This window comes from Ranitomeya imitator, chromosome 7 (assembly GCF_032444005.1).
Source record: "Ranitomeya imitator isolate aRanImi1 chromosome 7, aRanImi1.pri, whole genome shotgun sequence".
NCBI classification, from domain to species: domain Eukaryota; kingdom Metazoa; phylum Chordata; class Amphibia; order Anura; family Dendrobatidae; genus Ranitomeya; species Ranitomeya imitator.
The window spans coordinates 20647363-20665111 of NC_091288.1; the positions used below are offsets into that span (position 1 = coordinate 20647363).

General features: G+C 39.5%; 1 protein-coding gene across 1 annotated transcript in view; it reads right to left on the bottom strand.

Moving 5' to 3' along the window:
• The window catches only part of LRP1B (LDL receptor related protein 1B), a 1659362-nt gene that overhangs the window by 496432 nt on the left and 1145181 nt on the right, over nucleotides 1-17749 (bottom strand). The window contains exon 32 of the mRNA XM_069732880.1: nucleotides 13816-13965. Within this exon, the coding sequence (XP_069588981.1) occupies nucleotides 13816-13965 (150 nt within the window). The remainder of the gene's footprint in view (nucleotides 1-13815; nucleotides 13966-17749) is intronic.

Here is a 17749-nt window from a genome sequence, read left to right on the forward strand (position 1 = left end):
AGAAACATAGGGTGAGAACATTCTTAATAAGTACGGTAATACTTCTGACTCCTCAGTCTTCAACTTGTCTAGTCATCAAACAACATCATGACTAGTGTTGAGCCATGATCTCAAAATATTGCTATTGGGTGACGGAGGTGCCACAGACTTTGATGGGATCCATGAAGGAGACTCATTTTTTGACCCATGAAGAAGACTTGTGGCCTGTGAATGAAGAATGGATCAGAACAAGCAAGCAGAGGACTGAGGAGAGATAGGTCTTATTTTTTCATTTTTTAACCTATGTGGTCTTTCTTCAATTTAGCAAGATGGTGGACCTGCTGACACCATTTTTCTAGATTCAAGTGATTTGAATCCAGATAAATTCTATTTTTTTTTTAAATCTTACAATTCAAATTGCCTAAAAACATTTTACTCATCTCTAATGCTAATTTTAAAATGATACAGTAAAGAGTCAACATACATTGGTGGACACATGCCAAGTCATTCACCGTTCAGCCAGGTCTCTGCATAGTAATCCTCTACAGAGGAGCCGAAAGCAACAGCTTTATGCCCTTGCTTGTCAAGAAAGAATCAGAAACTCTGCAGCTGAACGACAGTATTGCTGAAAAAGCAGAGAAAAATAGACTATATTGAAAGCTGCCAGAAGGGGAAGGAGACTGATTCTGACAGCAGGGGAATGAAAGTTGGACATAGGGAAGAAAAACTAATGTAAAGTTGTTTTTTTCAGCTTTATTTTTGTGAAAATGATTATTAATAATTGTGTTGAGCGAGGGATAACTACTAATAGTGAGAACAGCTGCACATGAAGCAGTGATATACAGAAACGCTCATGCATCCCCACACATCACTGATATTCACGTCCTATTTTTTTCTCCCTTCAGCACAGTTTTCCATGTGTGAGCGATCTGAATGACATTTTCTCTGAGTAAAGATAGTGATTTAAAACGACCTAATCAGGAAGGTCTGAATTTGTCACAGCAAAATCTCTTGAAGAAGGAAGACAAGCAGAATAAATTGCATTGCTTTAAGTATCTCATTTAAATAGATTTAAATAACTTTAAATATTGTAATCTATTCTAATAAAGCAATCTGGCTCCGATCCCGTTTCTCACTCCCACACTGTTAATGTTCACCTCAAAGGGAAGAAGAGTTCACTCGGAGGGGAAGAAACGAGAAGATGATAGCCGAACATCTATGCCTGATTCTGCCGTAAATCACAATTAAAGGAAAAGTAAAATATTTGGTGATGTAACGTCTAAAGCGAGCGGTAATATTTCCAATTTTCATGTATGTCTTGCAATTTAAAGGAAATGGACACTTTTTGAGTCATTTTCTTTACATAAATGCATGTGCCTTAGGCATAAAATCATCTTTGAAATTAGGTTTCATTAAAAAATTTTGCACCGTTTGGCTTTTACATCCAGTTGATGACTGAACAGCTCGAAAATCCGTCGGTCAGTTTCTTGTCACTGGAGAGTTTAAGACTTTTCTGTGTTTTTTTTCTAAGCTCCTCAGTGTTTGTTTACAACCACATCAAAGCCCAAGTCAACTTTGATGTGGTAGGTGTTTGGAAATCAATGCAGAGGAGTTAAAAAAAAACAGAGTTAAAAGAGTTACAAAGTCTCTTATCAGAATGAACTCAATGACGGATTCTCGGCTAAGTTATTCTGTAGCCGTGCATTCACAATGCAATAAGGGCAAGTTGTATGAAAATTTTGACAGAAATTAATTTCAAAAACAATTTTTAGCCCAAAATATATTTATTAAACTAAAAAGAAATGTATCTTAAAGATGTTAATATTCTAAAAAACGTAAAGTCTGGAACAAAACTAAATCCATAAGTTAGTTTGCATAGCTTACTGTGAGCCCATATTGTATCTATATGTTTTTTTTTTTTTTTACAGAGGCTCCAATAGATTTTCTTCTCTCAAATTCTGCATAAACCTTCAGAAGAAATAATAATAATTATTGTTATTATTATAATAAAATCATGGACTTCTAAAACGAACAATGAAGAGTTTATGGTATCAAATGGAAACAAAATTTAGACCCATGAGCTTCGCTTCTGTCTATGTAACTATCTTAATGTTAAACCTGCTGCCGGCCGCAGAAATTAGTGACTATATTATCACTAATTATCTAGGAGACTGCAGGGGGGGGGGGGAGGTCAAACAGCGTAAAGAAAAACGAGAAACTTATCGGGTGAGACCTGTCTGCTTTGCTGGACTCCCGTAGAGCACAGTTTCTAAAGAACCAGTTGATACTAATTAACTGGTTATCTTGTCTGCAGCTGGAACCAGATCGTTTCAAATGGAGCAAAGGAGATAACTCAGAGCGAGAACAGACTGCAGCATTGCCACTTTTGCATCAAAGTGTATTAACTTTTTTTGTGACTAAATGTAGTTGTGTCTCAACGCTCAAGGGAAAAGATGAAAAAAATATTCTCACATCTAAACAGATATTTTTGAGATAGCAGTGCTATTTCCTTCTTCGGGAGGTTACATAGTAACATAGTAACATAGTTAGTAAGGCCGAAAAAAGACATTTGTCCATCCAGTTCAGCCTATATTCCATCATAATAAATCCCCAGATCTACGTCCTTCTACAGAACCTAATAATTGTATGATACAATATTGTTCTGCTCCAGGAAGACATCCAGGCCTCTCTTGAACCCCTCGACTGAGTTCGCCATCACCACCTCCTCAGGCAAGCAATTCCAGATTCTCACTGCCCTAACAGTAAAGAATCCTCTTCTATCTTGGTGGAAAAACCTTCTCTCCTGCAGACGCAAAGAATGCCCCCTTGTGCCCGTCACCTTCCTTGGTATAAACAGATCCTCAGCTAGATATTTGTATTGTCCCCTTATATACTTATACATGGTTATTAGATCGCCCCTCAGTCGTCTTTTTTCTAGACTAAATAATCCTAATTTCGCTAATCTATCTGGGTATTTTAGTTCTCCCATCCCCTTTATTAATTTTGTTGCCCTCCTTTGTACTCTCTCTAGTTCCATTATATCCTTCCTGAGCACCGGTGCCCAAAACTGGACACAGTACTCCATGTGCGGTCTAACTAGGGATTTGTACAGAGGCAGTATAATGCTCTCATCATGTCTATCCAGACCTCTTTTAATGCACCCCATGATCCTGTTTGCCTTGGCAGCTGCTGCCTGGCACTGGCTGCTCCAGGTAAGTTTATCATTAACTAGGATCCCCAAGTCCTTCTCCCTGTCAGATTTACCCAGTGGTTTCCCATTCAGTGTGTAATGGTGATATTGATTCCTTCTTCCCATGTGTATAACCTTACATTTATCATTGTTAAACCTCATCTGCCACCTTTCAGCCCAAGTTTCCAACTTATCCAGATCCATCTGTAGCAGAATACTATCTTCTCTTGTATTAACTGCTTTACATAGTTTTGTATCATCTGCAAATATCGATATTTTACTGTGTAAACCTTCTACCAGATCATTAATGAATATGTTGAAGAGAACAGGTCCCAATACTGACCCCTGCGGTACCCCACTGGTCACAGTGACCCAGTTAGAGACTATACCATTTATAACCACCCTCTGCTTTCTATCACTAAGCCAGTTACTAACCCATTTACACACATTTTCCCCCAGACCAAGCATTCTCATTTTGTGTACCAACCTCTTGTGTGGCACGGTATCAAACGCTTTGGAAAAATCGAGATATACCACGTCCAATGACTCACCGTGGTCCAGCCTATAGCTTACCTCTTCATAAAAACTGATTAGATTGGTTTGACAGGAGCGATTTCTCATAAACCCATGCTAATATGGAGTTAAACAGTTATTCTCATTGAGATAATCCAGAATAACATCCCTCAGAAACCCTTCAAATATTTTACCAACAATAGAGGTTAGACTTACTGGCCTATAATTTCCAGGTTCACTTTTAGAGCCCTTTTTGAATATTGGCACCACATTTGCTATGCGCCAGTCCTGCGGAACAGACCCTGTCGCTATAGAGTCCCTAAAAATAAGAAATAATGGTTTATCTATTACATTACTTAGTTCTCTTAGTACTCGTGGGTGTATGCCATCCGGACCCGGAGATTTATCTATTTTAATCTTATTTAGCCGGTTTCGCACCTCTTCTTGGGTTAGATTGGTGACCCTTAATATAGGGTTTTCATTGTTTCTTGGGATTTCACCTAGCATTTCATTTTCCACCGTGAATACCGTGGAGAAGAAGGTGTTTAATATGTTAGCTTTTTCCTCGTCATCTACAACCATTCTTTCCTCACTATTTTTTAAGGGGCCTACATTTTCAGTTTTTATTCTTTTACTATTATGTATGTTTTTACTATTTTTACTATTATGTATGTATTTACTATTATGTAGTTTATTTCAACCATCATGTTGTGACCCAAACTGCTAAAAAATGTAAAAAAAAAGAAAAAAAAATATTCTTGAATAGTCCCATTGAGTCATTAATTTTGTTACCCCCTTGGGTCTTGGAAGTCCATGCCATCTAGAAAGCCACTCCTATAACCCAGATTCTACTACATCGAGGTGAATTTGATATAAAATGTAGTTTGATGTTCTTACCGTCCATAATATACATTTACTACATTGTATGTTAAATGGAATTCCAGAAGTCTTGCAGTTTTCATTTTGGGCCTCATAAAAGGCCGATTCTTCCTGTTCTGTAGAGATCACAGCCATCTCATTACCATCTCAGGCAGGATATTGATTGCGGACAATGCCTATATATACAGTAGATAACACGGGATCCACTGTTCACAATAGGTGATTTCTATGTTCAATGTACAATGATCTCTTCACCGTTCTTTGACCTTGCCCATAAGACTCACAGTTCATCTCCTCTTCATTTATGCACAATGACCTCTGCACTAGTTATGAAGCATGACCACAGAAATCAGTTCATCGCTTCCCACTCACTGAAAATTACCTCATTATATGTCATAGACCATTTACATAATACTCGCATCTCACATCCTACCACTTGTTGCAGAATGATCTCTTTACAGGTCATGAAGCATTCTTATAAGGCTACGTTCACATTAGCATTGCGCCGCCGTGCGTCGGCGACGCAACGCGCGACGCACGCTAAAAAGCGCGCAAACGCGCGCAAAAACGCGCGCGTTTTGCGACGCGTGCGTCGTTTTCCGACGAAAATCGGACGCACAGAAAATGCTACATGTAGCGTTTTCTTGCGTCCGACGCTAGCGTCGGAAACGACGCACGTGGCGAAAAACGCCACCAAAACGCGCACGCGTCCCCTATGTTAAACATAGGGGCGCGTCGCCGCTGCGTCGCCGCTGCGTCGCCGGCGCAACAGCGACGCACATTGGCGGAACGCCAATGTGAACGTAGCCTTAGATTCACAACTCGCTTCCTAATCCCCCCCTGCAGAATTGCATCTGCACAGATCGCAAGCATGCCGCCAGTAGTCACAGCTCACCTCCTACTTGTCTCTGCACAATCACGTATGCACAGGTCATGGAGCATGCCTACAACACTGCACAGGTCACAAAGCATGCCCACAGCAGTCACTGCTCACCTCCCACATGTCTCTGCACAATGACCTCTGCACAGGTAATAGAACATGCTTACAACACTTACAGTTCCCTTCCTACTTCTTGCTGCAGGATGACGTCTGCACAGGCCACAAAGCATGCCCACAGCAGTCACTTGCACAGGTCATAGAACATGCTTACAACACTTACAGTTCCCCTCCTACTTCTCGCTGCAGGATGACCTCTGCGAAGGTCACAAAGCATGCTCAAAAAAATCACTGTTCACCTACTCCTTGATGCACAATTACATCTGGATAGGTCATAGAGCATGCCTTCAACACTGACAGGTCACCTTCTACTCCTCACTGCACAATGATGTCTGCACAGATCATAGAGCATGCCTACAACACTGACAGCTCCCCTTGCCCCCTTGTTACACAATGACTTTGGCACAGTACACAGAGCATGCTCGCAGCACAATTCCAAAGGGTGTTGTAAAGGAAATATTGGAACTCATTCTAACAGAACAGATATGTTTTACCTTACGGGTTCGACGGTGAAACAAATTGTATGAACTTCTTTGTGATTAGGAATGACAAAACTACAGAAACTTACTGAAGAAACATGCACAGCAGAAAATATACAGCCATTGGCAATTGTGAAGTTTAGAAATCTCTAGTTGTTAAAAAGCTCCCAAGTAACAAGCTGATCTCTAAACGATCTGCTGACCGGATACCCAGAGATCAGCTGCAAATTGAGTCCTTTGTCTGTAGCACCCCAACAGGATAAATGAAGTATTACACGTCCGCCATGAGAGCCTGTATTGATATACACACATTTGTCACATTTAAAAATGACACTTTTAAGGACGCATTCCGCTCCGTTACACTTGTGGAAGATATGACATTGCTACATCAAGCCTTTTTTATTTAATGATACATTTTCTTTTATTCTTTAAGCCTGCTGCATGTTGCTGCTGAAACAAAAGTCTCAGAAGTGAGGTTATTTACACAACCCTTTGCCATTATCCAAACGGCAGTTCACAGATCATATTTTGTCCTTACATGGCCCATGCAGGGCGATCCAATCTCCCGTTACCATGGAAACTACTCAAAATCCAGACAGGAATGTGCTTTTAGAAAATAGGCAACTTACAAAAAGGGCAAATGTAGGAGTCAAGTGTAGAAAATTATACCACATGGGGGACTGTAATTTTGATGGCTTGTAGTATATAGCTGTCATTTGCATTCTTTATTTTGTGCATTATACACTCTACATATGTTTGGTCCTTCAGAAAACCTCAGAAAACCTGTGGAGAAAATTCAATCTGCCTGAAGATTTTATCCATTAGAAGTTTATGCTTAAAACATACAACTCTACCCTTCACCTCTTCAAACAAATCTATTTCAACACTCTCATCAACTCACTATCCAATAATTCTAAATGTCGGCAGCACGGTGGCGCAGTGGTTAGCACTACAGCCTTGCAGCGCTGGGGTCCTGGGTTCTAATCCCACCCAGGACAACATCTGCAAAGAGTTTGTATGTTCTCTCCGTATTTGCGTGGGTTTCCTCCGGGCACTCCGGTTTCCTCTCACATTCCAAAGACATACTGATAGGAATTCTAGATTGTGAGCCCAATCGGGGACAGTGATGATAATGTGTGCAAACTGTAAAGCGCTGCGGAATATGTTAGCGCTATATAAAAAAAAAAAAGAAAAAAGAAATGTCTCTTTGATACTTTTCATTCCCTACTCAATCCAAGAGTGCAGGCCCCAACCACGCATCTCCATGCTGATGATCTGGCCAATTGTTTCAAAGAAAAAATTGACCATATCCAACAGGAAATTTTCTCCCAATCCCCTCATACCATGCACTGTCTTCTTTCCCCCACTGCATCTAGCTCACTCTCTGTCTTTGAACCAGTCACGGAAGAAGAAGTGATCAGGCTCCTTGCATCTTCTCGCCCTACTACTTGTACCAGTGAACCTATTCCCGCACATCTCCTCCATTCACTTTCCCCTGCTGTCACCTCTCACCTAACAAAAATATTCAACCTCTCTCTCTTCCGGTATCTTTCCCTCCTCATTTAAACATTCCATCATACATCCATTACATTATAAACCATCCCTTGACCAAATCTGTGCTGCTAACTATAGACCCGTCTCTAATCTTCCGTTCATCTCTAAGCTCCTGGAATGCTTGGTCCACTCTTGTCTAATCCGCAATCTCTCAGATCACTCTCTTCTTGACCCTCTACAATCCGGTATCTGCTCTTTACTCGCTCCTGAAACTGCCCTCACTAAAGTCTCTAATGATCTACTAACAGCTAAATCTAATGGTCACTACTCCATGCTAATTATCCTGAATCTCTCTGCAGCATTCGACACTAGATCATCAGCTCCTCCTCACTATGCTCCACTTCATCGGCCTCAAGGACACTGTTCTCTCCTGGTTCTTCTCCCTATCTGTTCGATCCTTAACTGTATCTTTTGCTGGTTCCTCCTCCTCTCATCTGTTGGGGTTCCTCAAGGATCAGTCCTAGGCCCCCTCCTCTACTCCTTGTATACTGGACATACAATCAGTAGATTTGCTTTCCAGTACCATCAACCTCCACTTACCTATCTATGCCTGACATTGCCATTTCTGTGTGTGGTTCAATCATTACTCCTCAGCAACATGCTCGATGTCATGAGGTCATAATTGATTCAGAGCTTTCATTCACCTCCCCCCTTCAGATCACTGGCTTGCTCTTTTTATCTGCACTTCAAAAATATTTCTAGATTTTGACCTTTTCTTACTTTTGACTTTGCAAAAACTCTTAGTGTTGCTCTTATTTATTCTCATCTGGACTATTGTAACTCTCAACAAATCAGTCTCCCTCTTACCAAACTCTCCCCTCTCTAATCTGCCTTAAATTCTGCAGCCAGGCTCATATTCCTCACCAAACATTACATTGATGACTCTACCTTGTGCCAGTCATTGCACTGGTTACCCATCCATTCCAGAGTTCAATATAAACTTATCACTCTCACCCACAAAGCACTCCATGGCTCAGCAGCACCCTACATCTCCTCCTTTGTCTCAGTCTACCACCCTACCCATGCCCTCCATTCTGCTAATGACCTAAGGTTAGCATCCTCAATAATCAGAACCTCCCACTCCTGTCTCCAAAATGTCTCGTCTGCTGGGCCAATTCTTTGGAATTTACAGGAAAATATCAGGCTTTGAAATTTGAAATTCCCAATAATTATTTTCCCTGGCATGAAGATGACCCAATACACCTCCATATATGGTGGATTTGGTCAGCTTTAACATGTATTGGGGCATTTAAAGGGGTTGAAAAGTTTTGAAAAAAATGGTTGAAAATCGTCTAAAATATAACAAATAAGGCAAAGGATCACAGTGACATTTACCATGATACATGTCCCGTAGCCACAAAGAGTACTGCAACCGTGACAAGCAAGTCGCAAAAAAAATTCACTTCTTTGTTTTGAAATAAAAAAACAAAATTACTTGAAATGCAAGAAAGTTTTACCTATGTAAAACTCAGGCTGTCCCATCATTAGGACACATTTTCTTTACTCAAATTTCAATAAAAGTTAAAAAAAAAAAAGAAAGCAAAAGGCCAAAAAGTTTAGAGGAAACGTTATTCACAATTTATTTATTATTATTATTATTATTATTATTATTATTAATCATGCAGCCAAGAAAGTTACAATAATCTTATTTTTTTTTCTTTTTGCTTTTTACTACTACAAAAACCACTAGCTTGATGTTAACCATAGATAAAAGGCAAACATTATAACTGCAATAGATTTATTGCCACTATCCAGTAGTGTGCATTGCAATTGGTTCATTTTAATGTATTCATTGTAAAAGACTAAAAATGGGAAAATTGCACAGTGGAGCATTAGGAAGATTAGTGATTAGAGTAGATAAAACTCCCCAGGAGCCATTAGCATTTCAAATAAATGGTACACCACCTGCAGAACTTAGCAAATGGATTTCTAATTTGGCAGAAGAGTCAGAAATTTACCAAAATTGACCTCCCGCGATGGGACTAGTTTCTATAAAATCTTCCCCCAAACAGATATTTATTTGATCATGGAATACAAAGTATGGCACGCTTATGTGCAGTTATTCACTGTATTCACCGTATCGAGCTGGTAAATTGTTTTGTGCATTAACTCTTTGGCTGAATAAACAATAGAACAATTGGGAAAATGGCAAAAATATACATAGGCAATAAAGACCTTTGCAAATAACAAACTTCCTGCTCCTTGCAGTTGTGCTGACTGTGACTCTCTGCAAAAGCTTTTATCTTAGCAAAAAGTGTGGATGGTTTCCTTGAAAACCCATGTGAGCAAAGCGAAAACACGAACAAACGGTCCTAATGATTCCCATAATTAAGGAACTCCAGCTGCTCCTAAAGGGAAATACGCTGTCCTTATTCTGTTAGCATTGATTGAAGCAAAAAGACCCATGCATACCAAAGTCAAAGACGACACAACGTCGACACACTGCACAGTTGTAAAATTGTTAAGAAAAGTTAGTTCACATTTGCAGAAAACATTCAAAGAACTTTTTAAAGTAAATAAAAATTGAGTTCTACTTGCATCGCTTTGAATTTCCCAAACAGTTTGCACAGAGTATGCAATGTGAGGACTTACAAGTCTGCAGTCCAAGAATCCATTACCGTGTAGCTAGGGGTCAGGAGTGCTGACGGCTGACCACTGCAGCTGGCGTACGTTATTGAGCAATTTTTTCCACCTTTGGGGCATAAGTTATGATGAATTTGTCAGAAGCTACTCCCACTTTTCAAAAAGTCAGTGAAGTTGGCCATAATTGGAGTAAAAATACCAAAAGTTGCACCAATTTTTTTGTGCAATTTCCAGATGCATTAAAAATTTGCTACATTTCAAGCAGTTTTGGACCATAATTCCAGTGAAAATGAATTGATGAATTGAGACCTTAGACTAGGTGGTCTTCAAATTAGACCAATATATCAAACAGCATGAACAACTTTGATACATTTAATAATAATAATAATAATAATTTTATTTATATAGCGCCAACATATTCCGCAGCGCTTTACAAATTATAGAGGGGATTTGTACAGACAATAGACATTACAGCATAACAGAAATCACAGTTCAAAACAGATACCAAGAGGAGTGAGGGCCCTGCTGCTCGCAAGCTTAGAATTTATGAGGAAAAAAGGAGACACGAGAGGTGGATGGTAACAATTGCTTTAGTTATTCGGACCGGCCATAGTGTAAGGCTCGGGTGTTCATGTAAAGCTGCATGAACCAGTTATTACTAGCCTAAGTATGTAGCAGTACAGACACAGAGGGCTATTAACTGCATAAAGTGAATGAGAACATGATGCGAGGAACCTGATTTTGGTTTAACTTATATGAATGGGCCACAAAGGGATAATTAGGTTAATGCGTTGCAGCGGTAGGCCAGTCTGAACAAATGCGTTTTTATGTTTTTAGGGCACGCTTAAAACTGTAGGGATTGGGAATTAATCATATTATCCGGGGTAGTGCATTCCAAAGAATTGGCAAAGCATGTGAAAAGTCTTGGAGATGGAAGTGGGAGGTTCTGATTATTGAGGATGCTAACCTGAGGTCATTAGCGGAGCGGAGGGCACGGGTAGGGTGGTAGACTGAGACCAGAGAGGAGATGTAGGGTGGTGCTGAGCCGTGGAGTGCTTTGTGAACGAGGGTAATAGTTTTGTACTGTATTCTGGAGTGGATGGGTAACCAGTGTAATGACTGGCACAGGGTAGAGGCATCGGTGTAACGGTTGGTGAGGAATATGATCCTGGCTGCAGCATTCAGGACAGATTGGAGCGGGGAGAGTTTGGTAAGAGGGAGGCCAATTAGTAGAGAGTTACAATAGTCCAGACGAGAATGAATAAGTGAGACAGTAAGAGTTTTTGCAGAGTCTAAAGTAAGATAAAGGCGAATTCTAGAAATGTTTTTGAGATGCAGATAAGAAGAGAGAGACAATGATCGGATGTGGGGGGTGAATGAAAGCTCGGAATCAAGTATGACCCCAAGGCAGCGGGCATGTTGCTTGGGAGTAATGGAACCGCACACGGAGATGGCAATGTCAGGCAAAGGTAGGTTAGAAGAGGGAGAGAACACGAGGAGTTCAGTTTTGACAGGTTCAGTTTCAGATAGAGGGAGGACATGATGTTAGAGACAGCGGTAAGACAATCATTGGTGTTTTCTAAAAAGGCAGGCGTGAGATCAGGAGAAGTGTATAATTGGGTGTCATCAGCATAGAGATGGTACTGGAAACTAAATCTACTGATTGTTTACATTTGACACAACTGAAGACTGTATGGTCTAAGTTTACACTGTCTAGAAGTTACACAACCTTAATACAAATGCCCCAAGGTATCTGAAAATCCACACGACTATGCAGAGGTTTTACATGTTTTTTTATGGAACACCTCTTTCATTTATTCCAAAATATTTATGTTGTGTTGATTCAAACTAAGCAAAAACAATAGAAATACAATAGTCTGGTTTTGAAAAATATTTAAAAAACCTCATTTACAAAAGATGTGTAGACCTCACAGTAAAAAAAAATTTTCTACGCTGAAGATGGTGCCCACTTTTTCTCATGACAAAGCGAATACTCCCTTACTGTTTTATGGGTCTTTAGTTTTCACTAAAAATTATTTTCCCAATTTTTGGGTCCTGTAACAGCAATTATTATTTTTGATTTTCCAAAAACAGTAAATAAGCAGAATAATGAAGCATTATAAATGGAGTTACCCTGTGGAGGAGCTATTGCTTCTGGGTAATTCTACACCCCGTTGCTGACAATGAAAAAAATTATCTAAATAACCTATTACACAATAACATTATTTGGAAATTTTTAAAAAATATACATTTTTTGGGGCGAAATATTGCAGCCAATTATAACCGGAAATTAAGAACTTGTCATTGAAAAGTCAACCTTGCTCCATCTCCTACGGCCTCAAGGAATTACGATTCGTAATTGTAATCTAATGAAACCAGTAAACATTTATTTTTTGCAAGCTGTTGGTTTCATAGATCAACAGACCACATAGAGATAACGAAGATGAGGAAGATCCAATCTGAGCCCTAAGGGCTCAACAGTCAAGCTGTCTTGGAAATAATTAGAGCCAGGATTACTGGTTAATTATTATTAATTAGAGAAATTATTGGTAGCCCTTGAGAGCTGAGCTGGAAGACTAAATTTTGGGCATCAGGCGGTAGATTGTGCATCCTACTGTCAAGGACTGTATGTTCTATATCTAAAATATGAATATATTATGGCAATTATAATTACCGCTTAAGGAAAGAGAAAAAAATACCAACTATTGATATGGGAACAATAATAAGCAATTTTGTCGCTAATTCCAAACATTTCTGCAATTGATGTAACAACCACCGACATCATGGCTTCTTTGCGCCATTACGCCAAAGTGAATAAGATAGGCACTACTGCAAAGAAAGTATTGAGCACCCTGGGGTGCTGCACAGTTATCAAGTAAGTACAGTAGCTGCTAAATCTGTAGCTGTCTCTTTACATCTAGTGAATAGCAAATCATTTGGCTAAAAATTTGATGACTTAGCTGATTTTGCCCAAATGATTTGTGTCATACATTACGAATGGGTTACACCCCTTCCTCCACTTCCTTCCCCTGAGTCCACTGCACTCCCTTGTGCTCCGTGTCAGGCTTTGAAAGTTGCCAGAGTGGATTAATGTCTGCATCTCCCTAGACTTATTTAAGGCCCATTTACCTATGTCTTGGGATTGAGACTCTAGACTCCTTTAAATGGTATGCTCCACCAGCTGTGCATACCGTGCTTGTACTTGCTTCCATCCCTGCAGGGCTCCCCTTCATTCATGGTGCTCCAGAGATTCCTGGGTGTGCCAAGTCCTCACTGCCCACATGCCTTCTTGCTTGCTACATCAATGCCCGGCATGTGTGTACCCCTCCAGGACCTGAGGCTTAGAGATCCTACCTCAACTGGTGAGCCTAACAAAAATTAAGATTTATAAAGCTTATACTCATCGCTCACCTCTCTTGCTGCCCCGCTGCTTGTTGATAGTTATCCAGTGCCCTTTTTTTCTGCTGTTGTAATAGATTAGTACAGATCCCAATCGTCTAATTGGAGTTCCATTACAGCTTTGCATGACGAGTCATTATAACGGGATGGATACAAGGGATGTTTCCCCCATTATTATTAGTCACACAGTCCATAATCAATTAGTAATCAATCAATAGAATCACGTGTTCTCTGCCACTTACCAACAATAGTTAATGCTGTGGCTTTGGTCAGTTCCTTCTTCAATGACACTATGACTTCTAAGTTACTTCCATCCAGGCTACATCTATTTATGGTCCTGTTACCGGAGCTGATCCAATATAACTTGTTGTCGGCATAGTCTATCGATAACCCTGGGAAAACATTCCAGAGATTGGAAATTCAGGAAAAGTAACATCAAACATAATTACAGAACTTATTAGGTTGCAATTCAATTGTAGATAAAACAAGATGCACGGAGCTTATCGACTGAATTATTAGGGAAGTAGCTCAGTAACGTCATCTCTGGGATTTCTGGTCATCAGTCCAATCAAACATCATACATAGTCAATGCTGATATCAGAAGTGTAATAATATGCTCTCAATGGAATCACCATATAGGAGACAGAAAGATACAGATGGAACTCACATCTTTTATGATTTGATTTGTTCGAATTGAGCAAAATGACAAATGATTTTGCTTGATTCTATCAAGGCCAGGAAAATTTTTAGAAATAAAAAAAAACATTATTCGCACCTCGACTTACACCTATCTTGATGCATAGTTAAGCACTGACTGGTGTTCTCCCCTCCGGCCTTCTCTTCTATTTTCAGTCTTCTTCACTCTTCAGCACTTCCAGAATTCACAAGGATTAAGGCAACGTCAAGATGATATGTGTCACAAATTTTTTTTTGATAAAAGCTCTTTGGAGCCAAAACGTCTCCACACCATGTGGACCCAATAAAGTCCACCTTACTCTTTAAGTAATTCTTGGAGTGCTCCTTCCCATTTTTTTGTCTTTAGATGGATAGATAGATGATAGATATATAGATTGATGATAGATAGATAGATAGATAGATAGAGATAATCTCTACATACAATACATCCATATTCTAACTATACCAAGGTGGCCATTGTGTATATGAATGTTTATGTAAGAAATAATTACCATAACATTAGTCCAGGATAACGATGCAATTTGCAATTAAACCGAACATATTTACATCCTATTTCCTAGAATTTGCATATTACCTCTAGTAACATATTAAAAATACCCATTAAAAATAATGACGGGAAAAATAGGCCTCCAGCGACTCATGATCTAGAAGAAAACTGGGACAAAACGACGCCGGAACATGTCTGTGGATACATAGTAATCGATAGATAAAAAAGGCATTTGCTCCTGTATCCTGGAGAAGCCACTGATTCTGAGAACACTTAATGGCAAAATATTTATTCCTCCTATTAAAATCAGCAACTATCTAAAGAGTTCTAATTAATTGTCCGTCATATTGATTAATGAGAAAATGCCCCGATGCATCAAGTCCATGTTTACTGCTAGACGATCTCCATTTCCATCTTTCCTCAATTAGACGGGGATAGTTTTTGAATTATTTAACTCTTCATTTTACACTAAGCAGCATTAAAGCATGCATAACTCCTGTAATTAAAGTATCCCAAGATATATTACAAACAGCCCGGGTATATTTAATTGGCAAATAATGCACATTTATTATGAGATGGAGCTTATTAGAGTTTTTCATCACTGTCTAGGTTTTGCTGCAAGGCTGATATTAAAACATGTGCGCACAGTCTAGGTCCCGTCTCCCCCCTGTTTATACACGCAAGACGTTTGCCCAGATATACACACTTGGCCAGCTCCTCATTGCTTCTAAGTGCACAAATCTCAGGACATTTCAGCACACACAGCTCATTAGCAAATATCAGTTTCCAGGTCAATTTTGTTACCACCGTAATTTTGACTGTTCATTAAAGTCTCTTGTAGGGATTTGATTAATTTCAGATACAAAAAAATGGTGCCGTGTGCAAACAAGACTAGGATGTTCTCGAATTAATGCGAGGAATTACATCATCGGTAAAAAATCTTCACTACTGTTCAAAAAGTTTGGTGAAAGTAGCAATTTTTTAATCCAGTACTTGCAAATGGACGATCTTTGCTTCTTTGCGATGCAGCAATTTTTTTCTTTGCTACCTTTTAAATATGTGATGACTTACTTTTTATGGGACAAGTTGTGTTTTTTAATGGTTCTATTTGATTTATCCTTTTGTACAGAAAAATTAAGAAAAAAATTAATGGAATTAAATGGGGAAAAAAGAAAGCTGATAGTTGTTTTGGGTTTAATTTTTTATGGGTTTAGTTTTATTTTTGCCTTTATTGTGTAGTAAAATTTAAATGTTTAAGGAAACCTGTCACCAGGTTTTTCCCATATAAAGTACTGCCACCGACATTACGGGCTTTTTTACAGCATACTGTAATGCTGCAAAAACATCCCCATTGAGTCTACAAATTCAACAAAATAGTTTCCATTATGCTGTCATCCTTCAATGCTTCGTATGGATGTCGCATCGTATGTCATCCATACATTAGCCTCCACACATCGTCCTTCAGTGCGCTGCTGCGCAGGCGCACTACTCTCTATCCTGCCAAGTACAATAGTGCACATGCACTAGGAAAGGCCAAAGAGCATCAATGAACCAAAAGTAAAGCCAGCACATGCTTACTACACTACAGTACTGTGCTTTACCCTCAGCAGTGTAGAGTGAAGTCCGCCTGTGCAGGAACGTGATGGTGGACACTGTGTGGATGACGAAGGATGTGTAATACACATGAAGCAGAGAAGGAGGATGGCGATCGCAAGAAGAGAGGAGGCACCGGATCAAAACCAGAGACAAACATTGGACCAGACTGCACCGCACCATCTGTAAGTATATTAAATGCTGTTTTTTTAGATCTGCAGACTGGATTGGGGACTTTTTTCCCAGCTTTCCAGTATCCCTAATGGTGAAGGACTTAATTTACATAGAAAAGACCTTGTGACAGGCTCCCTTTAAAGGGAACCTAACAGCTGATACATGTTGACCAAACACAGGCAGGGTCCATGATGTTTAGGCCAGTAGTGCAGAAAGCATGTTCATGATAGCTTGTTCCCTCTCTGCTCCTCTTGAGTACAGTTCTCTATATTTGTGTATAGGGATAGACCTGTCACTCAAGGAGATCGGGGAGGTGAAAACCCGTGAGGAACCAGCTTCTTTTTACTATTCACTCGGGACTTGATCCCTGGTTATGTTTTAATTGTATGTTTTCCAAGAAACGCCAGAATTTGCCTAAACTTTTCCAACAAATTTTGGATTTATTAATATCTGATTTTTTGGGGGTGAATCCAGGAAAAGTGTGTCCATCAGTAGCTGGGAAAAGGTTAAAAAATCTTATACTCTTCTTAACTCGTTACTTCCCAAACCTGTCCCGCTAACTCTGACCTTCTGATCCACTTTTCTGCCTTCTATTTCTATATTCTTTCTTCTATCTTCTATAGATAATTATGTTTCACTTCATCAGGTGGGGAAAGACACAAATTAATGATATATAACCCCACGTGACCACATGCGGAGGAGTGCACGTGCGTTGCTTCCCACATGATGGAGAGGGCATTGTGAATGGAAGAAGGTGGGAGAAAGAAGAAAGGAAGACAGAAAAGTCGATCAGCGAACCGGTGGTGGTGGGACAGTTACAGAGAGGTCTAAGGAGAAGGATAAGATTTTTGTACCCCTTCTCAGTTGATCCAATTTGCATTGAATTTATCCACTATGAATAAGATTTCCTTTGCGCCTAAAACAAACTTTGTGAAAAATTGCTCAAACGTACAAGTAGAGTCAACTTTTTCTTTTTTTTTCCCTACTTTTTATTTTACCTTTATCTCCCACCAGGAAATCTGAACAGGCACATTTTCAGGTAGCTAGTACAATAATTCTATAGAAGAACATTACAGAGATACAAACATGGGACAAGATGCAGACATAACGGAGGCATAATCTAGAGTCGTGAAATTTGTGCTCAAAAGGACGAAAATGAAAGGAAATTGCAGCAATTTTATATATTTTTCATCATTTTCTTCTAAAAAAACCTGAAGAAATTGCTA